The sequence below is a fragment of the Oryctolagus cuniculus genome, chromosome 12 (assembly GCF_051225735.1).
Source record: "Oryctolagus cuniculus isolate XC-2025 breed Fujian yellow rabbit chromosome 12, ASM5122573v1, whole genome shotgun sequence".
NCBI lineage: Eukaryota > Metazoa > Chordata > Mammalia > Lagomorpha > Leporidae > Oryctolagus > Oryctolagus cuniculus.
This window is the reverse complement of record NC_142878.1, coordinates 111,394,465-111,422,356: the sequence shown is the minus strand read 5'-3', so window position 1 is coordinate 111,422,356 and position 27,892 is coordinate 111,394,465. Positions and strand designations below refer to the sequence as shown.

General features: G+C 58.7%; 1 protein-coding gene across 1 annotated transcript in view; it reads left to right on the top strand.

Moving 5' to 3' along the window:
• THSD4 (thrombospondin type 1 domain containing 4) overlaps positions 1 to 27,892 on the top strand; it is a 394,254-nt gene that overhangs the window by 186,369 nt on the left and 179,993 nt on the right. Inside the window, exon 7 of the mRNA XM_070054744.2 lies at positions 12,111 to 12,247. Within this exon, the coding sequence (XP_069910845.2) occupies positions 12,111 to 12,247 (137 nt within the window). The remainder of the gene's footprint in view (positions 1 to 12,110; positions 12,248 to 27,892) is intronic.

Genomic DNA, 27,892 nt, shown 5'->3' with positions numbered 1-27,892 from the left:
CACACACACGTGTGCGTGCGTAGATGGATTCGTGTGATAACAGCCGGGGCTGGGAAGCCAGCCCTCCTCCTCCTCCTCTGGGTGCTCACTGCCTGTCGATGTTCTGCGTGTCCCGTGCCTCAGTTTCCCCGGCTTCTGCGACTCTGGGGGAGGGGGCTGTTTGTGCTGGAGTTCTTGGAGCCCCCGCAGCCCCAGCCGCACCGTTCTCCTGGAGGACGTGTGCACATGTGCCCTCCCACGGAGACAGAAGGACGCGTTCCCGGGCCGTGAGAAACCGGCCCTGACCCCCCGCTCCCCCTGCGGCTGCCAGGCTGCCGGCCGGCTCCTGACAGGACGGCTCTCAGACCTTTGTGTTTTGCTGAATACAGCGTTGTGAGATGGAACGCTCCGTGTCACACGGCTTGAAGGCTGGTGACAGCATTTGTGTGCTCTCGCTTTCCCGGCTTGTGGATTGGCTGTGACACGGGCGAGTGAGACGGCGCGGCGGGAATGGGCCGGGTCACGTAGGCGAGGTGGCCGGAGCCGGTTCCCGTGAGACCTCGTGGCTGGGCACTTCCCACTCCCGCTCCCTGTGCCGTCTGCAGCGGTGCTGAGAACACAGGCCAGCAAGACGGTTCGCTTTCTGCACAAGCACGGGGGTCTTGGGGGCTGGGACTGTTGGGCTGCTTTCCTGGCCTCATCTGGCGTCCATCACCTCTCTTGCTCTCCACGCCAGCTGCGAGGACTCGGTTGGCCCCGTGGACAGTCGTGTTCCTGGCCTCGGGTCTCTGCCCACCGTGCTGTCCTCCCTCCCCTGGCCGGCATGGTAACTGCCCACGTATCTGCCACAGTGTATCTGCCACAGTGTATCTGTCACAGTGTGTCTGCATCACTGTTTTGTAGACACCCGTCTTCTCCCTGAGACTCTGGTTGCGTGGGGGTTAAGGACCTGGTCTCTTGCTTGCCGTGCTGTAGGCACTTACTCAAGCAAGGACTAAGTCGGACTTCGCTCTGTAAACATCACCGTGTGCATGGATTCATAAGGACATGCACGGCGACTGTCCCAGGAGCAGAGGCTCTGATTAACTCTTAGACCCGAGCTTGACACATTGCCTGGCACACACAGGGGCCGGTTGCATTTGCTGGGTGGGTGAACCATGGACTAGCGTCCCCCTGCACGTGGGGCCGTGTGCAGTGCTGCCCGGGGCCACAGGGAGCTGGGTGGGTGAACCGTGGACTAGCGTCCCTCTGCATGTGGGGCCATGTGCAGTGCTGCCTGGGGCCGCAGGGAGCTGGGTGGGTGAACCGTGGACTAGCGTCCCTCTGCATGTGGGGCCATGTGCAGTGCTGCCCAGGGCCGCAGGGAGCTGGGTGGGTGAACCATGGACTAGCGTCCCCCTGCACGTGGGGCTGTGTGCAGTGCTGCCTGGGGCCGCAGGGAGCTGGGTGGGTGAACCGTGGACTAGCGTCCCCCTGCACGTGGGGCCGTGTGCAGTGCTGCCTGGGGCCTCAGGGAGCTGGGCTTCTGCTCAGAGGACAGAGTTAGCGGCTCAGTGGGGATGCTGGGAGTTGGAACTCCTTTTCTGAGTCTGGATTTAAATCCTTTTAGTGATGCCATTTTTGCAAGGTATTTTACTTCTCCAGGCCTCAGTTCCTTGTCTGTGAAATGGGATAATGGTAGCTGTGTGGATGATGTGAGCCCGTGCATACACAGCGTCTCACGCGGTGCTCACCTGCAGCCGTCTGGGGGGCGGGGGAGGTTGCTGGCAAAAGTGTGCTAGGTCTCCGCCCTGTGCCCAGCTGCAGGTTTGTGTAGGATGCTGAGTTAGGCCAGGGCAGGTATTTTCCAGGTGCGATGTCTGCGTGGTGGTGAGAAGCCCCGAGACCAGAGGGAGCCCCTGTGGCAGGAGCAGGTGGGTGGAGTCACACGTAGGGAGCCAGGAAGCCGTGGAATGGGGCTGCGGGGGGCTGAGTCCCAGGCATGAGGTGGTGGAGGGGAAGCTTGGAGCTCAAGGGCCTTGAAGGGTGACCTGAAGAAGGAAGTTGGGGCCACCAAGACCCACGAGGGGGACACCGGCCCTTCCAGCACAGGCTGCTGAGGGCCTGGGGCGGGCTGGGCCCGAGGCAGAGTGGGAGAGGAGAATCCAGGGTGACTGATGGCATCGCTTGTGTTGGGGTCGATGGTGGGGGTGACAGATTTCTGGGATGTTTGCTGCTACTGATGGACTCTTCTCTTGCGTGTGAAGAGGTGGAGCTGTGCCGTAGGAATGTGCCCGTGATTGGTGACCCCACAGGGGAGAGGTGGACGGCAGCCCCCGCCCCGCTCTGGGTGGCATCAGGGAACTGATGGGGAGGCTGGGGCAGGGGACAGGGGCCTGGCACAGAAGGAAACTGCGGCCGGCCGGGGAGTGAGACTGAGGCTTCCTCCACCTGACTGGTCGAGGGCTGCCCAGGAAGGGGGGGATGGAGCAGGATGGGGCTGGTGGGTGAGCCTGGGGGAGAGGCCTGCCTGGAGCACCACAGGGTTCCCGCCGGCAGCCCAGCTCAGCAGTGGTGTCCAGCGCAATGTGCAGGGGGCGGTGTGTGGCACGAACAAGGGCCATGCTCAGAGCTGAGCTGTGCTGCTTCCTGCCCGGCAGGGGGACAGGGCGATGAGCAAATCACTCAGCTTGCCCTGGCCTCCGTGTCCTCGTCCTCCATCCATGCCCGGTCGGCTGAGCCCGTTTACACAGAGACCTGGTGCCCAGCAGGTGCCCAGTGAGCTGCAGACGCGAAAACTGCAGAGGTGCATCCTGGCGAGGCCGCTGCGTCCAAAGGCGGACGCCGGCACGGATACCCGGCGAGGCCGCTGCGTCCAAAGGCGGACGCCGGCACGGATACCCGGCGAGGCCGCTGCGTCCAAAGGCGGACGCCGGCACAGATACCCGGCGAGGCCGCTGCGTCCAAAGGCGGATGCCGGCACAGATCAGTGCCCTTCCCAGAGTGCAGGCTGCGCCTGACCCCTGGAGAGGGGACGTCCCCCATGGCGCCAGGTCTCTGGTGGCCCTGGTCTGGACCAGCCTTGCGTTAGGGAAGCTGAGCATTGTTTGCCGGGGTGTCCGGCAGCGGCCTGCTGGCTGTGAGGTCCCCTTTTGCATCCTGGCTCAATCCACGTCCTCAAGGGGTGATTCTCCGTGTGGCTACTGGACACGTGGCTCCAGCAACGGCCGGAAGCTCAGAAGTGCAGATTCCCGGGGTGCACACCCCTGCTGCAGGAGGCGCTCCCGGGTGGGGAGCACGAGTGGGTGTTGAGAAGAATGTGACACTGTGCGGGCTGCAGCAGGGCTGTGTGTCCGTGAGGGTGAGGCTGGGAGGAGTCTGACATCCATGGGCACCAAGCCAGGGACTGCCAGGGCTTAGGAAACAGCCTTCCGTCGCTTCTGCTCCAGATGCCACCGCCTGCGAGACGCGGCAAGGTGCTGCGTGTTGTGGGTGCACTTGCAGTGTTGCGGGTGTGGGCGCCGGGCCTGGCTCAGCCGCGTGTGTCTGCCTTCAGCTCTCGTAGCGGAAGGCACTGCCCGCAGCTCCCTCCTCGCACGGGAAGAGCTCAGAACGAGACGGCCTCGCCGTCTTCTCTGCTGATTTTCTCAGATCGGTGTCTGATTGCAGAGACGAGTCGGGGCTCTTGCGAGCGCTCTCCTCGTTTTATTTTCCATAACTCTGTCCTTGAAAACGTGGTCTTGGCGAGGGGCTGCGGTGGGGGTGGGGGCGGTGATGCAGTTGAAATAGGAGTCATTGGAGTCCGATCCAGAATTCTGAATCCAAGGACAGACGGATCCTCTGCCGTAGACAAGGAGACGGCTCAGAGACAGCGTCCCACGCCGCCCTGGGCCTGGCTGCCCCTGGATCATTCGGGCCAGCCGCTAGGCTGCAGCTCCATGTCCACTGCTGCTCTGAGCACCCCCGTTTCTCGTCTGTGTCCCCCGGGCGTTCACACCACCCCTGTTTCTCCTCTGTTTCCCCCGGCGTTCACACTGTGGGCTGCAGCCACATGGTTCTCATTTGCTGTGCTTCCCTCATCGGCGTGTGTCGGCTAAAGCACCCCTCAGGCCCCGGGTTCGGAGCCGCCACGTTTATGAGGCTGATCTCCTGGAACCAGGGACACGGGCTGTTCCACCAGCATGTGGAAGCTGAGCCAGGAAGTGAGGGCTTCGGGGTGCACACGGGGCGACGCGGTGCAGCTGGAGCGGCCTGGGTGCCGTGTAGCCTCCAAGGACAGCCTGTACTTACACAGAGCTTCTTCCCCCACCAAAATTCTCCCCACTCGGAGCAGGCTGGTGGGCATGGGGGGTGCGTTTGCGGGGATGGTGGGCCTCCTGCCACCTCGTCCCTTCTGCCCTCTCCTGCTCAGTCTGGGTGGGCGCACAGCAGCAAAGCCCCCTGAACAGCAGACTCACCGCGGAGCAAGCTTGTCCTGTGTATTTTCTTGCCCAGTCATGCCAGCTTGCTAAAAAGACAACAAGGGGTGTTACGGCTTTGTGCTGGCTTTAAATAGAGATGGGGGCCACCGAGGTAGGAGGGGTCCATTTTTTTTTTAAAGATTTATTTGTTTATTTGAAAGTTGGAGTTACACAGAGAGAGGAGAGGCAGAGAGAGAGGTAGAGACAGAGAGAGAGGTCTTCCATCCACTGGTTCACTCCCCCGTTGGCTACAATGGCCAGAGCTGGGCCGATCTGAAGCCAGGAGCCAGGAGCTTCTTCCAGGTCTCCCACATGGGTGCAGGGGCCCAAGGACTTGGGCCATCTTCTGCTGCTTTTCCAGGCCACAGCAGAGAGCTGGGTCGGAAGTGGGGCAGCAGAGACTTAACTGGTGCACATATGGGATGCCGGTACTGCAGGCAATACCTTACCTGCTATGCCACAGCGCCAGCCCCAACAATGACCCAATTTAAAAACGGGCAAGGGCCTCAGGCAGACCCTTCCTCCAACCTGAGACACTCACGGCCAGCGAGCGCACAGAGCTGCTACACCAGCCATCGGGGACACGCACTCCAGGCCGCAGTGCCAGCCGCGAGAGCTGCATTTGTAAGCACCTGAATTGCTGGACTGATTTTTTAAAATTAATTTTGATGTTTAATCCAAGTCATACATGTTTACAGTTAATGGAATTAGTTCCCCAAAGCGTTCCCCTTGCTCATTGTTTGTTCCACTACAAGCAGACTTCGAAAATTCAAGGGAAACAGAACTGCAGGGTGAGTCCGCTGGGGTGCGAACAGCTGTGCGCTCCGTGAGCGGCTGTGTGTCCCCGTCCTTCTGGTGTCTGCGCCAACACGAGAGAGTTGCAGAAAGTTCACGGGAAGTGCGTGTCGAGAAGTCAGCACCTGATTCCAAGATCGTTTTTTCACCAAAATAAACTTACCTTTTCCCTCCATTTCCCACACGCTTTGTGAAGCAGGTGCCTGTGGTAGTTTCTGGGTTTTTCCGCTGACAGGTTTTCTGTTGAAGGTGAAATCTCAAGTCATATTTGTCCCCTCCCGGGCCTCACCTCCACGTGGCTGTCCCAGCCCACACCCGTGCAGCACCATCGTGGCGTGATCTGGGCTGGGGTCAGAACCACAGCTCCAGCCAGCACTGTGCGTGGGGCCCTGCCTTCCGTCCTGGGCAGGGACCTGGGCACCACTTGTATTGGGGTGCAGCCCCCATGAGGACTGTGGGAGGCAGGGAGGGGCAGAGGGAGGACTGGGACCCTCAGCTGGTCCCACAGAGGCTCTGCAGAGCTGCCCACCGGGTAGAAGGTGGGGGGTCCTTTGTACCCTCGTGGAGCTGTTATTCAAAGGGACTGACCCTAGAGAGAAGGCTTCACCTGGAGGCCGAGAGAAAGTTCTGGAAAGATAGGGCTGTGAGCGGATTCCCAGAGACTGGGAGGTCCCTGAGCGTCACACTGAAGCAGCGTCCATTGCACCTGTGCTGTGACCACTTTGCCTGCCCCACAGTCCTCCCCGGCTCTGGTCTTGTGTTCCTGTCACCCTGAGTCCATCACCCCCGTTAACCCAGGCTCCTCGAGGGCTTCCCCCAGTGACTTCACACCTCGAGATCGTAAACATCTTAAGATATGTTGCGGATCTTGTCCATTTCATCCTCCTGAAGAAGTCTCTTCTGGAACCTTCCAAGGCATCCCAGTCCTCCCCCAGCGTGCACACCTGTCCTGTCGGGACTCCTGTTGTAGGAGAGTTCCCGAGAAAAACTCCACCGCTTGCACGGTTTTGGGTGTGTTCACAGTCCTGTGGTCGTTGCCACTGTGCCATTTCAGAGAAAGCCCATGTCCCCGGGTGGGCTCACCACCACCCCACCCACCCCACCCCACGGCCCTGTAGGCTGCACTCTCTCTCTGCATGGGCTGGCCTCTTTGGGAAGTTCCTATAAAAGGAGTTACAGGATCTGTGCCTCTGAGGCCGGCTTCCCTCGCTGGGCGTGGTGCTCTCCTCACACATCCGCGCCACAGCAGGTGTCAGTATCCAGTCTCTCCACTGGCCAGCGGCGTCCCCTCATGTGGATATGTCATGGTCGTTTGTCCATGCGTCAGCCCAGGGACACGTCCTAGCTGTCATGAATACCTCTGCTATTAATACTCCATTAATACAGGTTCTGTGTAGACATGTGCAGCCTTGGTTCCAGCGGATGTACTAGAAGTGGAATTGTAGGGTTGTATGGTGACTCTGTTTTTAATGAATATTTTCAGGAATTATCCAGTGTTTTCCAAAGAGCCTGTCCTGTCAGCACACCACGGAGTTTGGTTTCTCTACGTCCTCACCAGTATTGTTGTCTTCATCTTCTCAGGACAGCCGTCCTAGTGGCTTCTCCCTGTGGACTTAGTTGCATTTCCCTGGCAGCTTCTCCTCTGCTTAGTGGCTGCTTGGGTATCTCTTGGAGAAATATCCGTCCAAACCCTTTGCCCATTTAAGAAATCGAGTTATGTTTTAATGTTGAGTCATATGAGTTCTTTGTAATTCTGGTTACAAGTCCTTTATCTAGTGTATATTTGTACAAAAATCTTGCCCCATTCTGAGCTGTCTTCAGCGGAGTACTGTGGTGAAATACAGTTTCTCTGTTCTCATGCTTTTGATGTCTTAGCATCTAAGAAACTGTTACAAACCTAAGATCATGAGGATTTGTGCTGACATGTTCTAAGAATGTCATGGTCTTGGTTCTTATATTTAGGCTGATCCATTCTGAGTGGGGGTATTTTGTCTATGGCGTGAGGTAGGGGACATTCGTTTGCATAGGTTAACTTGTTGCAGACTGCTCTTTTTTTGTTTTTAAAGATTTATTAATTTGAAAGAGTTACAGGGAGAGAGGGAGAGAGGTCTTCTACCCACTGGTTCATTTCCAAAGTGGCTGCAATGGCCAGGGCTGGGGGTCAGGGGCTTCTTCTGGGTCCCTCACATGGGTGGCAGGGGCCCAGGCACTTGGGCCATCCTCCACTGCTTTGCCCAGGTCATTAGCAGGGAGCTCACTTGGATGTGGAGAAAATAGGACACGGACCAGTGCCCCTTTGGTATGCTGGTGTCAAGTGCAGCAGGTTTACCTGATAGGCCACAATGCCAGCCCCAAGATCAGTCTTTCTGTAATGAAATTGTCTTGTCATAAAGGTAGGGATTTATTTCTGTACTTCCAGTTCTTTTCCCCTGGTCTCTGTGTCTAGCCTAATGTAACACCACACAGGCTGTGATTTTGTAGTCAGTTTTAAATCAGGAGGAGTGAGCCGCCTCATTTTGTTTTTCTCTTTCACAGTTGTTTGGGACACTCTTAGTCCCTTGCATATCCCTATGAATTTTAAGTTCAGCTTGGCAATTTCTGTCTGGCATTTTCATTAGGATTATGTCTAATGTGTATATCAATTTGGGGAGTTTACCAGCCTGACCTCAAATATCCAAGTGCATGAGTATGGAATCCCTTCCTTTCGTTTAAATCTTCCTGAATTTCTTTCAAACCACATTTTATAGTTTCAACGTAGAAATCCGTTGTTAAATTTATTTGTATGTATTTCATTATTTTTGATTATATTATAAATGGAATTGTTTTAATTTCATTTTTAGATTATTGATAGTGAATGGACATATAATGGATTTTTGCCTATTGATCTCATATCCTTATTACTTCACATATTTCTTGGAACGTAAATTTGGATTTTATAGATATAAGCGCTTATGTGCAAATGCAGGTCTTTTTTTTTTTTAGTTTTATTTATTTATTTGAAAGAGTTACACAGAGAGAGAAGGAGAGACAGAGAGAGAGGTCTTCCATCCGCTGGTTCACTCCTCAGTTGGCTCCACCTGCTGGAGCGACTCTGATCTGAAGCCAGGAGCCAGGAGCTTCCTTCAGGACTCCCACGTGGGTGCAGAGGCCCCAGGACTTAGGCCATCTTCCACTGCTTTCCCAGGCCACAGCAGGGAGCTGGATGGGAAGAGGAGCAGCCGGGACTCGAACCAGCACCCATATGGGATGCTGGCGCTTCAGGCGGTGGCTTTACCCGCTACACCACAGCGCCAGCCCCAAATGCAGGTCTTAAAAGTCTTTTTCACTCTGGACCTGTTTGTTTTTCCTGGCCTTCTTGTGCTGGGTACAAGTCTTTTATTTCTGTAAAATTCAGCATATGCCCCCTCTTCATTCCTGGATTTCAGGTCTTTGAGTCTGTTTTCTTGTATTCATGACCAGTCGATCCAGCAGGGGTGAGGGACGGACGGCTGATTACGGCCTGGAAATCATTCTATCCAGCCCTGCACGGCAGCCGGGGGCAGGACTGGATGATCAGTGAGCCCGTAGCAGGCTATGTTTAGGTGCACGATCTGCCCGTGGTGTTCTAAGTACCCAAACGGGCCTTGACAGTTCATCCGTCTTGTTGGTCTTTTCAAATAACCAACTTGTGGTTTCATTGGTTTTCTGTGTTCTCTGTCTATTCTCTACTTATTTCCAGCTTGCTTTTTGTTTTGCTGTTGGCTTTGGGTTTAGTTGACTGTTTATCCAGTATTTAAAATTTATGTATTTGAAAGGCAGAGAAAAGAAGGATAGACCAGGCGTCCGCTAGTTCATTCCCCAAATGGGCGGAAGCCAGGAGCCAGGAGCTCCAGCCAGGCCTCCCGCGTGGGTGGCAGGGGCCCTCACTGCCTGTGGGGCGCATTAGCCAGAAGCTAGAATTGGGCACGGAGGCCTGGCGCCACCCCAGCGCTCTGAGCAGGGGTGCGGACGTCCCGAGTGGGATCTTCGTGGCTGCCCCGACACCTGCCCCGGCACCTGCGTTCACGCTAAGAGTTAGTCCCACGCTCCTAGCCCGTGCTGGCTCCCCTTCTCTAGAACAGGGCTGCTTGGAAGACGGGACACACCGTGGCTCCTCCTGTTCAGGAGGTCTGAGCTTATGGCAATCCCAGGAGGTGCTGAGGGCCCGGGGCCTCCCTGAGCACCCGTGCAGGGGTCCGTCCCCCTCTCCCTCTACCCACCAGGGGGACTCAGGGCAGAGAAAGGTGGAGAAAGCCCCCCATGCCCCTCCCCTCCATGCTGTCTTACACCATGCCCTCTCCCCCCATCATGCTCCCCCTGCCCCCCAGTGCACCCCCTTCAGCCCTTTGCTCCCTTCCCCCACATTCCCCATCATCCACTGCGTTGGCACCGAGGCTGGGGAGTTCCGGAGGGGTAGCATTCTCTGGGGCTCTGTCCCTGCAAGTGGGCAGCCTCACCTGTCCTCAGGTGTGCAAAGGCCACCGAGAAGGAGCTCAGGACCACCCTCGGGCTGTTCACGTGCAGCCCACGGGAGACTGCGGAGCAGCCTGGTGTCTGGCCTCCTCCCCTGCACCCTCTCAGGGTGCCCGCACTGTGACAAAGACAGCGCTCCACCCCCACCCCACTGGAGGCAGGGGTCCATGGAGAGAGCCAGGCCCTGGGGGTCCTGGGAGGTGTCTGCCACGGACACTTGTCTTCCATAGCTGCCTCACACCTGCCGAGCGCCTGGAGCCCTTCAGAGAGCCCGGAGCTGGGAACAGAGGGGTTGGGGCCTTGGCAGGTGCAGTGAGAAGCCATCAGTAGGCTAGAGCCTGCCCCGGTCACTTCTGTCCTGCTGGGACTGTGAAGCCTGGAAACTGACTTGGTGGGGGGTGATCTCCAGGGAGGCTTCCGTCCTGTTGCTGTTTCATTTTCATCCACAGTCACCTCTTCTGTGGGGTGGCCAGGACCCCTGAGTGCTGAGTCAGAGCCCAGAGCACAGGGGAGGGGTCACCATTGCCTAGGATCCTCGCTGTTTCCTGGTAGCCCTTCGTAGTGGCTTAGGAGCCACAGGAAGTGCATTGCTGTGACAGGCAGGCCGGCCGGCAGCCACACCCGGGAAAGTGGGACGTGCCGTGTGGTCCAGTGATCTGTGTCTTAGACAGAGACGGGCCCCGGCGTTGGTCTCTGCTGAGCAGACATTGCTCTCGTGTCCAAAACCAGTTAAAGAACAAACAAATCAGTATGCACTTGGCTCGCCTTTCCCTTTGGGCGTGGCAATGCAGTGCATCTTGCTTGAAAATGGCTCTGCCTTACTTCGGAGGTGGCTATGCTGCTCTGAAGCTGCGATTAACTTAGCATTCGTGCCAGCTCTGCCTAAAGTGATGAAACCCAGAGGAAGACGGAGGCAGGGGAATGGGCCCAGCAGGGGGAGGGGAGGAGGAAGAAGGCCAGAAAGAGGCCAGTGCTCACTGTCTCCCTTCCGTCGTGTGTTCACTTGTCTCCCTTCCGTCGTGCCCTCTTGGGTTTATTGGGCAGTTGCCGTGCGCCTGGCTCTGTGCAGGCAAGTAAGTGAGCAGGTGAATGCTGCAAGAGAGGGTGGGCGGTGGGATTGGGACCCTCCGAAGGTGACCTTGTGACAGAAGCAGAGAATTGAGGGCCAGCCAACTGAGGGAAGGGCAGGTGGGCTGCACAGAGGAAGCACCTGTGGGAGTTGGGCGTGGACGGTGGGAAGAGAGACCATAAAGATAGGCGAGGCTCTTGAAAGCTGTGTCGTGCCTAAAGTGGTGGGAAAAGCCACTTAACTGTCTCATAATAGACGAATTATTGCAGGAAGCAGCGGTCATTTCAAAGAGCATGTTGGTGATAGGACATGGGTTTCTGTGTCTCTGAAAACCACAGAATGGGGCCAGCATTGAGGCTCAGCAGGTTAAGCCGCCACCTGGGACGCCAGCATGCTGTATGAGCAGCAGTTTGAGTCTTGTCTGTTCTGCTTCCTCCAGCTCCCAGCCAATGCACCTGGGAAAGCAGCGGATGATGGGCCAAGGGCCTGGGCTCCTGCCACCCATGTGGGAGACCCAGGCGGAGTTCTAGGCTCCTGGTTCAGCCTGGCCCATCTCTGGGTATTTGGGGAGTGAGCCAGCAGGTGGAAGATCTCCCTGTCTCTCTCTCTCTAACTCTGCCTTTCATGTAAATAAATCTTTTTTTTTTTTTTGGAACCATAAATTCTTTTTTTTTTATTTGACAGGTAGAGTTAGATAGTGAGAGAGAGACAGAGAGAAAGGTCTTCCTTCCGTTGGTTCACCCCCCAAATGGCTGCTACAGCTGGCACGCTGCGCTGATCTGAAGCCAGGAGCCAGGTGCTTCCTCCTGGTCTCCCATGAGGGTGCAGGGGCCCAAGCACTTGGGCCATCCTCCACTGCCCTCCCAGGCCACAGCAGAGAGCTGGACTGGAAGAGGAGCAACCGGGACTAGAATCGGTGCCCATACGGGATGCCGGCACCGCAGGTGGAGGATTAACCAAGTGAGCCACAGCACTGGCCCTCAAATAAATAAATCTTAAAAAAGCAGGGGTGGGGTGGTCTCCCTGGGTCCTCCCATGAAGTTCTCTGTGTGACAGGGGGTGAGGATGCAGCCCCCACTCCCCCCAGCCCCTCACCAGTACGGAGAGCCACTTCCAAGAGGTGTTTGGCCATGAGCTGTCCAGAACGGGCCGATCCAGAGAGGCAGAAGGCAGGCGGGAGCAGAGGGGGGCGTTGAGCAGGCTGCAGCCGTGTGAGTTCAGTGGCTCACCACGTCTGCACGCCGGCTGGAGTGGTTCCTGTTGCATTGCATGAACTGTGTCTGAAAAATAGGGGCTGGGTGTCACTCAGACCTCACGGCCGTTTCTTCTCCCCGCAGCAAAGGGCGACCGCAAGTGTGAGCTCAACTGCCAGGCCATCGGCTACCGCTTCTACGTCCGGCAAGCCGAGAAGGTCATCGATGGCACCCCCTGTGACCAGCACGGCACGGCCATCTGCGTGTCTGGGCAGTGCAAGGTAGGCGCCCAGGCTGGGCCCAGGTGGACTCTGGGGGTCTGGGCTGTGTTACTGGCTCTGCTGTCCTAGGTAGGAGCCCGGGCTGGGCCCAGGTGGACTCTGGGGGTCTGGGCTGTGATGCTGGCTCTGCTGTCCTAGGTAGGAGCCCGGGCTGGGCCCAGGTGGACTCTGGGGGTCTGGGCTGTGATGCAGCCTCTGCTGTCCTAGGTGGGAGCCCGGGCTGGGCCCAGGAGGACTCTGGGAGTCTGGGCTGTGATGCAGCCTCTGCTGTCCTAGGTAGGAGCCCGGGCTGGGCCCAGGTGGACTCTGGGGGTCTGGGCTGTGATGCTGGCTCTGCTCTATGCTGGGCCAGGTGGACTCTGGGAGTCTGGGCTGTGTTACTGGCTCTGCTGTCCTAGGTAGGAGCCCAGGCTGGGCCCAGTGGACTCTGGGAGTCTGGGCTGTGTTACTTACTGGCTCTGCTGTCCTAGGTAGGAGCCCGGGCTGGGCCCAGGAGGACTCTGGGAGTCTGGGCTGTGTTACTTACTGGCTCTGCTGTCCTAGGTAGGAGCCCAGGCTGGGCCCAGGTGGACTCTGGGAGTCTGGGCTGTGATGTTGGCTCTGTCATCCTAGGTAGGAGCCTGGGCTGGGCCCAGGTGGACTCTGGGGGTCTGGGCTGTGATGTTGGCTCTGCTGTCCCTGGTAGGAGCCCGGGCTGGGCCCAGGTGGACTCTGGGGGTCTGGGCTGTGATGCAGGCTCTACTGTCCTAGGTAGGAGCCCGGGCTGGGCCCAGGTGGACTCTGGGGGTCTGGGCTGTGATGCAGGCTCTACTGTCCTAGGTAGGAGCCCGGGCTGGGCCCAGGTGGACTCTGGGGGTCTGGGCTGCGATGCTGGCTCTGCTGTCCTAGGTAGGAGCCCGGGCTGGGCCCAGGTGGACTCTGGGAGTCTGGGCTGTGATGCAGCCTCTGCTGTCCTAGGTGGGAGCCCGGGCTGGGCCCAGGAGGACTCTGGGGGTCTGGGCTGCGATGTTGGCTCTGCTGTCCTAGGTGGGAGCCTCTCCTGCCTTGCATATCACCACATCCTGCTCCGGCCCTGCGGCTCTTAGGTGGTCTGTGTTGACTTCCCAAGGGTGGGCGTGGGGCTCGTCCTTTCCTACAAGGTGAGGGTTAGTGGACAGGGCCCTGCTGGCTGAGTCTCGAGGGGCGGGATGAGGGGCACTGAAGGGTGTGGAGCATCTTAGCCAGAGGAACACAGCTCGGTGCCATTTACACCAAGGTTGCGCTTCCCATGGGGAGCGACTCTGTGGCTTCAGCCTCCGTGGCCTATGCGGGGACCTCCCCGTCTGGGCTCTGCAGCCCCTGGGATGCTCAACCTGGGCAGAAAATCACCATTCAGTTAAAAAACAAAAAATCAAACAAACAGAACCCAGCAGTTCAGATGGGATGGTGCACCCCACAGCCTCGCTCATTTGTGTCGGGGTGCCTGCCTGTTTGCCTTGGGACGCCGTGTGGGCGGGGAGCCCGGCTGGGTTCTGTCACGGTCGGCTTCCAAGCTGTACTGCCTGAGAGTGGCCGGGCGCCTGGGCGTGTGAGCGCCCCTTCCCCCGCCGTTCTGAAGGAGGAGGTCCCCAGCAGGACACGGAGCACCCGCCAGAGCAGGAGGGACACGGTCAGGTTTCCAGGGACAGTTAGCAAGGGAGGACGGCCCTGAGCGGCCAGAGCCCACGGTCTCATTTCCCCAGTGCAGGTGCGTGCCGCAGGCACGTGAGCCAGTGCAAGGGTTGAAAACACAGCCCTGAAGCCCGCTGCCCGGTGCAGTGCCTTGTGGTCTGTGACTGCGGAGGTCGCTAGCACTCTCCATGAGCCTGCAAATCTGAGAGCCTGGGAGCCGGAGACTCATGCCTCGCCCCGCCAGCCAGGGCCCCCTTGGGGTGCGTGCAGCATCTGTTGGGGCTCTGCTGCCCGTGCAGGTATTCTGCGCCCCGGGGCTCGCCGTGCAAAGGTGTCCTTGCATGTGGTTTGCGTTCGTTTGTCGATGGGGCGTTGACTGTGGATTTGTGAGAGTCACGTTGTCTGTCTCGCCAGGGCTCTTGCTGTGCCGTGAGGCCAGGGGATGCCAACTCGGGTCTGGGGGTGCCTGAGAGTCTGTGCTGCTGACCTGACGCTGCTGGTCCCCACATCACACGTTGAGTAGCACGGCTTTGAGGGGCGTTTCGATTAGGAGACAGTGAGCAAACGATCCAGAATGCACACGCGGGGCAGGAGCTGCAGAAGGAAAAGGGGATGTGGGCTGGTTCCCAGGGAGGCGTGTTTCTTAGTGTCACACACAATGTTTCTTTATTTTAATTGATTTATTTATTTGAAAGGAAAAGCCACAGAGGGAAAAAAAGATCCTCTATTCTTTGGTTCACTCCCCAAACAGCCCCAGTGACAGGAGCTGAGCCCATCCAAAGCCAGGAGCCAGAAGCTTCTTCCGGGTCTCCCCCGTGGGTGCAGGGGTCCAAGCACCTGGGCCATCCACCACTGCTTTCCCAAGTGCACCAACAGGGAGCTGGATTGGAAGTGGAGCAGCCAGGACTAGAACCGGTGCCCATAGCAGGCGCCTCACCCACTAAGCCACAGCGCTGGCCCCTCACACAGAGTTGCAGGGCTGTGGCATGAAGGGCAGACGACCCTGCTGCAGGACACAGGTCCCGATGCCTGACTGACACACGTCATCCACACCGCAGGGCCAGGCGTTTGCAGATAATGCTGCCCAGAGGCTGAGGTTGGCATGTGCAGGGTGTGAGGGCTCCACAGGGCCCCGTGTCACAGGGACCACGTGGCCGGGCCCCTGCGCTTACTCCCTGGTCCCTGGTGCTCCGCTGCACCCATTGGCCCGCCCTCTGCATGGATCCCGCCCTCTGCATGGATCTGTTCCCCAGCAGTGGAGTTGGGCTTACTTTGCAGCTTTCTGAGGGTCACGTGTCCTTCCCTGAAGATTAGCTGATGACTCTGCTGCCCGGCTGGGGGCCCCGCAGAGCCGCCTCTCCCAGGGGTGTGTGTCTGCCCGACACGGAACAGCCAGCCCTGCCGCAGAGGTCCCTGAGCGGCGACAGGCACTAAGTAAGGACGTGATAGAAGCCCCCAGAAGGGTAGCCAGGAGGAGCTTGTGAGCCCCAGGCCCAAGCAGGGCAGGCCTGGCCACTCTACCCAGAGCCTGTGTCTGCCCAGTGGCTGCAGCTCCCTGTGCCCCGGACCCAGGAGCGGGGAGGGGCAGGTGGAGGGCAGATTCCCCAGGGCAGGCCCTGTGGAGGTGGGGGCCAGAGGGAGCGGGGTCCGTCTCCCCTCCTTCCGTACTGGGTGATTCGTGGTCTTCACAGGGTGGACCGGGGCACTTGTGCGGGTGCATCCTGGTCCTCGCAGATCCCGCATGTTCCTACCTCGCGAGATCGCTCAGGATAAAGGTGCAGGATTCGGGTTTTGTTTGTTGGTTTAGTTTTCTGGGGTCAGGAAGACTTGGGACTTCCGCCTGTGTTCCTGGGGATTTTGTTCACTTTTGCTGATGTTTAAAACTGTGGACACGGTCAGCTTGGCGGTTTTCCCTTTGTCAATGCTGGATTTTGCTTGGTGGAAATGCCTTCTCCGATTCGGAGTCGTGAAAGAATTCTGACTCCGGTCAGTCCTGCCGGTTCTGTGTTGATGTTTTTACTTGTTTCCCTTCCTCCACTCGGAGTGTACCCCAGTGTGTCTGATGAGGCGTGGGTTTTATAAGATTTATTTTGGTTTATTTGAGAGGCGGAGTGACAGAGAGAGAGAGAGGGAGGGAGGGAGGGAGAAAGGGAGGGAGGGAGGGAGGGAGGGAGGGAGGGAGGTCCAGTCTTCCACCCTCTGGTTCACTCCCAGATGGTGGCAGCAGCCAGGGCTGGGCCAGGCTGAAGCCAGCAGCCTGGAACCTCATCTGGGTTTCCCACGTGGGCGGCAGGTACTTGCTTTTCCCGGAACTTGAACCAGAACTTGCGCCAGCACTCTGATATGGGAAGCCGGCATCCCAGGTGGTGGCCTAACCCGCTGTGCCATGCCAGCCTGCAAGGCCTGGATCTGATTTCGCCTTTCCTCAGGGGGCTTCCAGTGGTGTCTGGAGCACAGCTGAGCGTGTACACCGAGTGCTGCTCCACTCTGTCGTACCCCCCGGGGACGCACACCCCGAGACAGCAGTGACAGCAGCCTCCCTCCTGCGTGGGTGCAGGGAAGCAAGCGCTGGGGCCATCCTCTGCTGCTTCCCCGGGCACCCTAGCAGGGAGCTGGTTTGGAAGAGGAACAGCTGGACCTGGACCAGCGCCCATGTGGGCTGTTGGCACTGCAGGCTGCGGCCTTACCCTCTGTGCCACTGCACCGGCCCCCGGCATTGAAGTCTTAATAGTGAGAGGGTTTCGTCCCAGACTCAGCATGGGAGGATTTGATGGGAAAAGCGAAACGATGCCGCCGCCCCCTGTGCCAACCCAGGCCTGCAGGTGCCGTCCCCGGCACTGCGGCTTCCTTTCGTTTCACGCGAACCACATCGGGTTTCTAGACGCTCATCAGCCTGTCTCCTGATGAACCAAACTTGGCCCGGGTGTTTCCACAATTCCCCGTGATGTCTGGACCACCTTCCTAACCGACCCCCACAGGTACCACGGGCAGAGGTCGCCTTCTTGGTCACTCTCAGCCCAAGGGGCGAGGGCCCTCCGTGGTTTCATCGCCAGGTAAAGAGGTTGTGACTCCGGAGAGCAGACTGCCCCCCCAACCACCCCCGGTGCAGCTCAGGGTGCCTCTGTCTCCTGCAGGGCAGTGACAGCCACCAGCAGGTGGCGCCAGCTCCCGGCAGCCTGACCTGAATACTTGGGGCACACAGTGGGGCTTCAAGCACGTAGTGAGGATCCAGCCCAGGGCTGGCACACCCACTGTGCTCCTGCATCTCTCCCTTGCACCGACCCGGGACCCCTGGGGGGAGGCAGGAGACCCTCTGATACTTCGCAAGTGGAAGTCTTGTAGCACAGCATCAGGTATGCGTGAGACTCAGTACTTGGTTTACAGGTCCTATAACACAGTATGTAGTACCTGTGAGACTCAGTACTTGGTTTACAGATCATGTAACAGTGTCAGGTACCCATGAGACTTAGTACTGCTCAGCATGGCATGAAGTACCCATGAGACTCAGTACTGGTTTTATAGATTGTATAACACAGCATAAAGTAACCATGACTTAGTACTTAACAGATTGTGTCACAGTGTCAAGTACCTATGAGACTTAGTACTTGCCTCACAGGTTGTGTAGCACAGTGTCAAGTTCCCGTGAGACTCAGTACTTGTCTCACAGGTTGTATAACACAGTGTCAGGTACCCGTGAGACTCAGTACTTGTCTCACAGGTTGTGTAGCACAGTGTCAGGTACCCATGAGACTTAGTACTTGTCTCACAGGTTGTGTAGCACAGTGTCAGGTACCCATGAGACACAGTACTTAGTTTGTATAGCACAGTGTCAAGTACCTGTGAGACTCAGTACTTGTCTCACAGGTTGTGTAGCACAGTGTCAGGTACCCATGAGACTCAGTACTTGTCTTACTGGTTGTGTAGCACAGTGTCAGATACCCATGAGACACAGTACTTAGTTTGTGTAGCACTGTGTCAAGCACCTGTGAGACTCAGTACTGGTCTTCCTGGTTGTGTAGCACAGTGTCAGGTACCCGTGAGACTCAGTACTTGTCTCACAGGTTGTGTAGCACAGTGTGAAGTACCTGTGAGACTCAGACTGGTCTTACTGGTTGTGTAGCACAGTGTGAAGTACCTGTGAGACTCACTATTTGTCTTACTGGTTGTGTAGCAGTGTCAGGTACCCATGAGACTCAGTACTTAGTTTGTGTTTGTGTAGCACAGTGTCAGGTACCCGTAAGACTCAGTACTTGTCTCACAGGTTGTGTAGCACAGTGTCAGGTACCCGTGAGACTCAGTACTTGTCTCACAGGTTGTGTAGCACAGTGTCAGGTACCCATGAGACACAGTACTTAGTTTGTGTAGCACAGTGTCAAGTACCTGTGAGACTCAGTACTGGTCTTACTGGTTGTGTAGCGTGGCATCAAGTGCCCAGATTTCATATTCTTGCTGTCTTCAGGAGGGCCAGCACTGGGCGATGGTGACACCTAGTGGTGGGAACTGGAATTGCATGCCCTCTCTGGCTCACACTAAAGGGAAGTTGAGTGGAAGTAAGGTGAGGGCAGGTTGCCCGGGAAGGTGACCCCTGCTTGAGGACGTGGACTGCAGCCACAGCGCTGGGCGGTACCAATGGCGATGCGGAGGAAGCTGCCGTTCACGGTCGGCTCAAACCCGCGCTCCTCGGGCTCCTGCAATCCAGGCGTGGCGTAAGGGCACCTGCCAGGCTCTGTGAGCAGGTGCCATGATTTCTCTGCTGTGGGCCACAGGTGCTGAGTCCACTGGGAGGGCTCCACGAGAGCCACGCGAGACATGGTTTGTGTGGAAGTCTGGCAGCAGGTGCCAGCTCTGCTCTCCCGGGGCCAGCTCTTCTGTCCCTGAGAGGTGACTGATCGTGGTCCCTGCTGGCTCCTGCATTCTCAGAGGTGTGTTGGCCTTTTGCGTTTCTTCTTAGCTCCCTTCCCTGGGCTGTGCAGAAGGCTCTGAGTTTGATGCCGTCTCCTTTGTCCGGTTCCGCAGTGCCTGTCCAGAGGAACTGCTGTGGCTGGGATAGAGTTCAGGTTCTCGCCTTTGACTTGGAGAAGTATCCTAAGTACAGGACAAATAGGACATGCAGCGTGATAAGGTTTATTTAGAAAGTGAGGGGAAGCCACAGGAACATGAGCTTTCTTCAGGGAGAGTGGCCAGGAAGGGGAAAGACGGACCTCTGTACCGTCCTTCCCTGGTCTGCGAGGGGAGAGAGAGAGAGCGCAAGTGAGCAAGCAAAGGTGCCCTCCCTTCACCAAGCTTCTTATCTGCTCCCAAAAGGGGAGTGGCTACATAGTCTGATTGACAGGGCTGAGAGGATTACATGGGGCAGCTGGAGGTGTGCCCTTGACTTCTCCCACATTGGAATGCGCTCAGCCTGTGAGAGAGCCACGTGTGCCCCCATTGTCCATCTCACCTCCGTTCATTGCAGCCAGGATCCGGCGTCAACCCAGCTGTCCATCGGCACACCTGGAATATTACTCAGCCATGAGAGAGTTCAGCTGGAACGGGCAGCTGGACACGGGGCGGCAGAGCCTCGATCTCCCATTTGTGGAACGCAATCTGGACAGACTGGAGACTCCCAGAGGCTGGGAGGGGCTGCAGGGAGGCTGGGCCTTGTGCTCGTTCCCTGTACATTGCTGTTCATCTGAAGTTGTGTTTCCAGAGATGGGGGTGCTGGGGCAGGCGTGGGGTACAGAGGGCTAGGCTTCTGCCTGGGGCTCCCGCATCCTGTCAGAGCGCCCAGGCTCCAGCGTCCTGTCAGAGCACCCGGGCTCCAGCTTCCCCGTCAGAGCCCGGGGCACCCACATCCCCGTCAGAGCGCCTGGGCACCCACATCCCCGTCAGAGCCCGGGGTACCCACATCCCCGTCAGAGCACCCGGGGTACCCACATCCCCGTCAGAGCGCCCGGGCTCCAGCATCCCCGTCAGAGCACCCGGGGTACCCACACCCCCGTCAGAGCCCGGGGTACCCACATCCCCGTCAGAGCGCCCGGGGCACCCACATCCCCGTCAGAGCACCCGGGGCACCCACATCCCCATCAGAGCACCCGGGGTACCCACACCCCCGTCAGAGCACCCGGGGTACCCACATCCCCATCAGAGCACCCGGGGTACCCACATCCCCGTCAGAGCGCCCGGGTACCCACATCCCCGTCAGAGCCCGGGGTACCCACATCCCCGTCAGAGCGCCCGGGGTACCCACATCCCCGTCAGAGCGCCCGGGGTACCCACATCCCCGTCAGAGCACCCGGGGCACCCACATCCCCATCAGAGCCCGGGGCACCCACATCCCCGTCAGAGCCCGGGGTACCCACATCCCCGTCAGAGCGCCCGGGGTACCCACATCCCCGTCAGAGCGCCCGGGGTACCCACATCCCCGTCAGAGCACCCGGGGCACCCACATCCCCATCAGAGCCCGGGGCACCCACATCCCCGTCAGAGCCCGGGGCACCCACATCCCCGTCAGAGCACCCGGGGCACCCACATCCCCGTCAGAGCGCCCGGGGCACCCACATCCCCGTCAGAGCGCCCGGGGTACCCACATCCCCATCAGAGCCCGGGGCACCCACATCCCCGTCAGAGCCCGGGGTACCCACATCCCCGTCAGAGCCCGGGGCACCCACATCCCCATCAGAGCACCCGGGGCACCCACATCCCCGTCAGAGCGCCCGGGGTACCCACATCCCCGTCAGAGCGCCCGGGGTACCCACATCCCCATCAGAGCCCGGGGCACCCACATCCCCGTCAGAGCCCGGGGTACCCACATCCCCGTCAGAGCCCGGGGTACCCACATCCCCGTCAGAGCCCGGGGCACCCACATCCCCGTCAGAGCCCGGGGCACCCACATCCCCGTCAGAGCCCGGGGTACCCACATCCCCGTCAGAGCACAGCCTCACTGCGGATGGTCTTGAGGCCCTGGACTTCTCTGCCAGGTCTCTGCAACCCCTCCTGCGTTCTGCGGGATTTATGCATGGCGGCTGCAGTTACAGCTGTGGCTCCTAGATGGCGCTCACACCCTGGCCTGGGACCCACCTGCTGGAAACCAACTTGTTCTTGAGGCAAGGCAGTGAGAGGTTACCTACAGGTGCCTCCAGGGGTGGTGAAGGGAGAGGGGGTGAGAGCTGGGCATGGGCAGGCTTCAGCGTCCCTGTGACTTCTGTTATTGGCACACAGCAGCCACCGGGCAGACCAGGAGAGAGGCTGAGTCGTACCTGCGTGTGTGCCTGGGGCTCCTAGCGATCCTGCCCCCAGTGACTACACACCCTGCCCCCGGAACTCTGTGTCCTGACCCCAGAGGGGGAGGGTTCATGTGAGAGTTAGGTAGGGGACGTGAACACGTAAGTTCCCGGGCTGGGACTGTGGTGAACTGCTGACCGCAGCGTCCAGTGGGTGCTGGGCTCTGCTTGCCCATGGTGGCACAGTGGCCTGGTGCTGGGGGTGAATTTTGGCTCTAGTCTGGATCCTGTCAGTCAGCTGCATGTGGGACTCCAGGGACAGCCAGCCCGCGGTTCTTCCCTCGTGCCTGGGTAAGGTCACTGCGGTGAGTCGGGTGTGTGTTCCTGTGGCCTCATACGGCCCCCTGACTGGTGCATTGCTGCGCCCAGGAGAAGGGGACACACCTGTCAGCCCTGGGGCAAGAGTGGTGCTGCAGCTGGCGGCTTCTCTCTTGCCCTCATCGTCACCCGAGGCTGTGCCAGCTCCCAGAGGGCAGGGGTGGAACGGAGCAGGGCCCAGCCTATGTCTAGGCCGAGAAGATGCCCATCCGCGCCCAGCTTCTGCATTGCCACAGACAAGCTCCTTCTGCTCTGTCCCTCAGTTTTCTCATCTGCAGAATGGGGGTAACAGTGCAGCACGGCGGGGCCGCAGGTGGAAACTGGTCACAGCGGAGTCTGCAGGCCAGGACCAGGGTGTGGCTCTGTTCCCTGCCGAGCTGAACTTGCCCCGTGAGCTGCCACTGGGCAGAGAGGTGTGGGGACCGGGCGAGGCGGCCTTTGGTCTTCTGGTTGGTTAAAGTTAGGCATCTTGGTTTAGAAGTCTCTCGCGACCAACAGGTCTCATATCCACCCACCCGCCTCGAGGTTCCTGAGCCTCCATCTTGCCCCTGTGTGCCGGGACAGTGTGGGGGAGGGGGCACCCACAGCACTGTGAGCCCAGGAAAGAGGGTTGGTCCCGTCTTTCCCTGCTGTATCTCCCAGCCCCCTGAGCCATAACTTGGTAGCCTGGTCTGTATTGTTTTTTTTTTTTTCCCCCAACTTATTTGAAAGGTAAACAGGCAGTGCGATCTTCCACCTCTCAAATGCCTGCGGTAGCCAGGGCTGAGCCAGGCCCATGCCAGGAGCCCGGGACTCAGCCTGGCAGAGACACAAGCCTGGGACGCATCGCTGGCCGCCTCCCACGGTGCACGGTAGCAGGAGGTGAAGTCAGAAGGGGACTGGACTCAAACCCAGGGCCCCGTGTTAGGATTGGTGCCCGTCCAAGAAGGAGTGCTGGCACTGACTGCTCACTGCCTCCCCCAGCCCCCCCACACCACTGGGAGCCCCCCCACCCACTGGGAGTCCCCCTCACACCCTCCCCCAGCACCCCCACCCTCTGAGAGCTCCCCCCCACTGGGAGCCCCCCTCACACCCTCCCCCAGCCCCCCCACACCACTGGGAGCCCCCCCAACCCACTGGGAGTCCCCCTCACACCCTCCCCCAGAACTCCCCCACTGGGAGTCCCCCCTCACACCCTCCCCCAGCCCCCCCACCCTCTGAGAGCTCCCCCCCACTGGGAGAACGCCCCTCTGGGAGAAGGCAAGAAAGGACCCCTCAGCAGACACCACGTGTGTCAGACCCATATCATGGCTTCGGGGACCATGGAGGGAGGCAGCTCTGGTGCCATGACCCGGTCACTTGTTTATTTTTATTTATTTATTTATTTATTTATTTATTTATTTTGACAGGCACAATGGATAGTGAGAGAGAGAGACAGAGAGAAAGGTCTTCCTTTTTGCCGTTGGTTCACCCTCCAATGGCCACCACAGCTGGCGTGCTGCGGCCGGCGCACCATGCTGATCCGAAGGTAGTAGCCAGGTGCTTCTCCTGGTCTCCCATGGGGTGCAGGGCCCTAGCACTTGGCCCTCCTCCACTGCACTCCCAGGCCACAGCAGAGAGCTGGCCTGGAAGAAGGGCAACTGGGAAAGAATCCGGCGCCCTGACCGGGACTAGAACCCGGTGTGCCGGCGCCGCAGGCGGAGGATTAGCCTAGTGAGCCGCGGCGCCGGCCCGGTCACTTGTTTAGAACCAAGTTCTAAACAGTCTATGCTCGGTGACTTTTGTGGGAATCTTGACTTTGAGTGACAGCTGTGAACTTGGGTGCCCTAAAAAATGAGAAATGAGTCAAACGGTGGTTGGCTGCTTGCTGGTGGCGGTGTGGTCCCAGGTGCCGGTGTTGGGGGTGTTGCCATGCAGACTGCAGGGGCCAGCTCTCCCGCGTCCTCGCTAGCTCGCCCCCTGCTGGCAGCTCCTGGAACTGACCATCCCTGGGCATCTCTGGGGACCCTGCTGTCCGCAGGCAGTGCCCGTCAGAGCGAAAGCAGCCCAGAAGAAACGGGCACTGAAGGTCATTCTCCCACTCTGCTCCTCTAAGAAGGGAGTTGGTTTGTTTTGTGTTTCAGGAATGAGCTCGGGGCTTCTACAAGACAAAGCAGTCTGTGCCATTGATAGAAGCACTGCGCTTTGCAGAAAAGCAGCGTGGGGTCAGCTGACCCTGCCGGTCCAGCAGCCTGGCTGCCCAAGGAAGAGGCGGCCTGACCCCTGTGCTGGCCCAGGCAGCCCGAGGCCCCACGTGTGACCCCTTCTCTGGGGAGCCTCTAATTTATAGCTAACGCCTGTTAAGCAAACAAGAGGGGGATAAAGGCCTGGTTCCTATTAGGGCAGCTTGCAGCAGAGTTCAAAGAGAAAACGTCCCCGGGCAAAGCACGGGTCGGGGATGCTGGGAGCCGGCCGACTCCATGGCTCTGCCGGCCCCTTCTGCCCGATGACAGTGCCTTCCAGAGGGACGGCGTGAGTGCGAATGCATCTCCGGACCAGCTACTGAGTCCCATCCCACAGCCGAGGGCTCAGGCTGGGAGAGAAGACGCCCCGATCTGGACCGGGCGGCTTTGATGTTTACCGTGAGCCCCTGTGGGCTGAGTAGAGGCTGGCTTTGCTCCCTGTGTGTCACCTGGAGCGTGGCATCCCACCGTGAGTCCCTAACCGGTTCATCCTGGCCCAGGCAGCATTTGCGTCTTGCATGTGCTCCGCCCCCCCACCCCCCCCAGCCTTGGGCCCTTCTAGGCTGGGTGGTTTCCATACCGAGGCAGAGACAGGACAACCAAACCAGCAGGGCCTGGGGACGGCAGCAGGTAGATGGTGCCACTGGCTCTTGCGCAGGTGTGGAGCGGGAGCCACGCCCCCACCACCACCTGGGTTCTCTGCAGGTCACCCCGGCACAGTCACAACCCCGCCCATGCTGCCTTGGGGTTCTTGCCACTGCTGTGAGATCTGCCTCGGCCCCAGGGCCTGTGCAGGGGTCACTGCTCGCTCCTGCCACGCACAGGGGGTCTTCTGTGACCTGCACCAAGCTCTGCAGCCATCACCCCACCTGCTCTTCTCCCCAAGGTGTCGCATCCACCCAGCCCCTCTCCCGCCCCGAGTGCAGGCCTGTGAGTGAGGGTCTCACCTCGGGGGCAGTGCCTGGCGCCCGCGTGCTGAGTGAGCAGCAGACCCGGGCGTGTGGCAGCAGCGGCTGGTCCTCCGGAGCTGTTCCCAGATGATGCCAGGTTTCCCCTGCCTCCAATAAATAAGCCGGAGGCGATCCCGTGCACGCGCCGTCTCGAGACGCTCCACCTCTCGCAGGTGCTGGGTTTGCTGCCTCAGTAACCGCGGAGGAATTGTTGGAATTGTCGGCATTGCTCGTTCACAGATGATAACACTGGGGCCCAGGAAAACCCAGTGACTTGTCAAAAACCGCATCTGCTTCGAGCAAGCATTTTATGATACATACGGGAGCAGGATGTGCGTGTCTGTTTTAACCTCATTAGTTAGTTGAGAGGCAGAGAGACGGAGACAGAGATAGACAGACTGTCCGTCTCTTGGGTTGTTCCCCACATGCTCACAACAGCCAGGGCTGGGCTGGGCCGAAGCCAGGAGCTGAGAATTCGCTCCGCGTCTCTTACAGGGACGGCAGGGATCCGTGAGCTTGAGCCGTCACCGCTGCCTCCCAGGTGTGTGCGACCAGCAGCAGAGCTGGGACTTGAACTCAGAGATGGGACGCGGGCGGCATCTTTACCCACTGTGCCAGACGCCTGCCCCTGTGGGGAACAAAGTGGAAATGTTCGCATTTTGTCTTTGGTTGTCTGGCAGTGTTATCACGGGCTCCTCGTGTTTCTAAACCTTAGCGTTCTTATCTGGAGAATGGGCCGACAGGTTGACAGGGCAGAGGCCAGACTTCTGGAGCCCGGAAGTCACCCAGGGCAGGAGGCACTCAGTGAGCCGTGGCCGCTGTGCCCCGGGCGCTCCCCAGGGGGAACGGCCTGCCCCCCTCGGGGCTCCTAAGCTCAAATCAGGAAAGGGGGCAGAAGCACCTCCTCAAGTTTAAGGCACAGCACACATGTCTCCCAAGCAGGTAACGTTCTGGTTTCAAGACGCTGTGACCTGGAGAGACCAATACCTGGGAGAAGAGGTGTCCTGCTCCTGTGTGGGTGTGGCTGCAAGATGGCTCCAGGCTTGCTATCACGGAAGGCAGGCGTCCTGACTCTGGGAGGGTTCTGAAGCTTGTCTTAATCTTACACACACACACACACACACACATTTTTTAAAGATTTATTTATTTATTTGAAAGACAGAGTTACAGACAGAAAGAGTAGGTCTTCCATCCGCTGGTTCACTCTTCAGATGGCTGCAAAAGCAGGAGCTGGGCCAATCCAGAGCCAGGAGCCAGGGGCTTCTGCTGGTCTCCCAGGTGGGTGCAGGGGCCCAAGCACTTGGGCCATCTTCTGCTGCTCTGTCAGGTGCATTAGCAGGGAGCTGGATTGGAACTGGAGCAGCCAGGACTGAAACCGGTACCCATATGCGATACCACTGCTGCAGACGGTGGCTTTACCCACCATGCCATGGCGCTGGCCCCACACATAGGTTTTTAAATCCATATGAACTGTTTACAGACCTTGTCTGATACTCCTTTGCCACGGTGCCCATCACGAGCGTAAGCCACAGGCGCTGTCGTTGGCTGGAGGCACAGGTGCCCCTTCTCTGCTGGAATCCTGAGCTGTGCCAGCGCGAATGTCTCATGTCTGATCTCTCCTGAAAGCTCTTACTGGAAATACTCGGGGCTCGGAGCTGTGGGAACTGAGAGGTGCGCGTGGCACGGCTGTGTCGGGAGGCCTGGCCCTGCAGCCTGCTCGCTCTGTGTGTTACTATGTATCTGTATCTATCTATATATATATATAGATAGATAGATATGTTACAGTATATAGAGCAATGGAAGCGAAGATGTGCGTCTATTCAGGGGTTCTGTGTGACAGCTGAGGTTGTTCCGGAATTCTTTGTAAAGGTCATCCTGGTGTCTCTGAACTAGACAGCAGGGCTAGGGTACATGCAGAGTGCACAGTTGGCAAAAGTTTGTTTTGCACCAAAAATAAAGTTCATTGCATTTCCCGTGCACTTCCAGAGGGCCCTGTGCATTCCAGGCGGATGTGCGTGCCACAGTTAATTTCCTGGGCTCGTCCCCCTTGAAGCACCCCTCCATCCCGTCCCACACGGCCAGCTCAGCACCTCGGCTGCCCACTCTGCTTTCCCAAGGATCCCCTGAGAGGGCGGCTGAGAGGGAACTGCCCGGCCGGTTGTTCTGTGCTGACTGTGACCATGCCAGCAGGGGGATGAGTCACTCGTCAGCATTCGCAGGAATACAGGTGGATATGCGAGCAGAAGAGGAAACACAGGTTGGTGTATTATTTTTTTAGAACATGCCATTGGCTCTAGATAACCCTGGGAGTAGATTAAGTGACCTGGTATGGCAACTGAACATCACCCCCGTTCCCCTAAAATGAACATGGGGTGTGTCCCATTGAATCTGCCAGCAGGCTGGGCGGCCTGTGGGTGGATTTGCACAGTCTGGAAGCAGAAGCCGGTGTAGGCCCATGATCGCGCTGTCACTCTGCGGGAGCTTGGTCATCCTGGGCCGTGGGAAGACAGCGGGCACGTCCCCCGCTCCTGCTTTGTTGGCCTCTCTCTGCCCGGGCTTTTGAAAACAACACGCTGCCCATGGCCAGGTGTAGCCTTGTCCTTGTGTGAGGGAGCTGCAGAGGGGCCAGGATGACCAGAGTTCCTCCTAGGGGCTGCAACACCCACCTCCCTGCCGTAGAGAACTCTCCGAGCGCTGTTTCCAGCAGAGAACCTCAGGTCCTGTCGGGTTCAGGACTGACAGCTGCCAGGCCGCGTCGCGTTGTACGCAGCTGTGTTGAAAGAGCCGTTCCCTCCCTAGCGTCTGAAGTGGTGTTTGGTGCAAATCGAAAAGGCAGTCCAGAGAAGTCGAGGTCGGCCCTGCTTTCGACGATGGTTTCCACGCCGGGCTCCCTCCTCTGGTGAAGCCGTGGGCTGCTGCCCATTTTCTCTTCTCCCCCAGCATCTGCAGGGAGGCAGAGTTCCCTCCCATGGGGTCACCACCCTTTGTCAGCTTCAGCTTTGAATGCTGTGGCCGGGGTCGCCCGGCACAAAGCTCTGTGCGTTGCCAGGACAACGCCGATGGGCCGGAAGCCCCCTTGGTGCTGTCGAAACAAGAGCCGGAGCATCACGCAGCCGCCCACTGAGAAATTCACTTCTGCCTGGGTGCATGGTGGTGAAGACTCCCTCTGCCAGCGCCCTGGGTTGTAACACACTTCCCTGTGTCTGCCAGAGCCGCATTTACCGCCGGGCATCTCCTTGTCACGGGCCCTCACTTTGTTCCCCC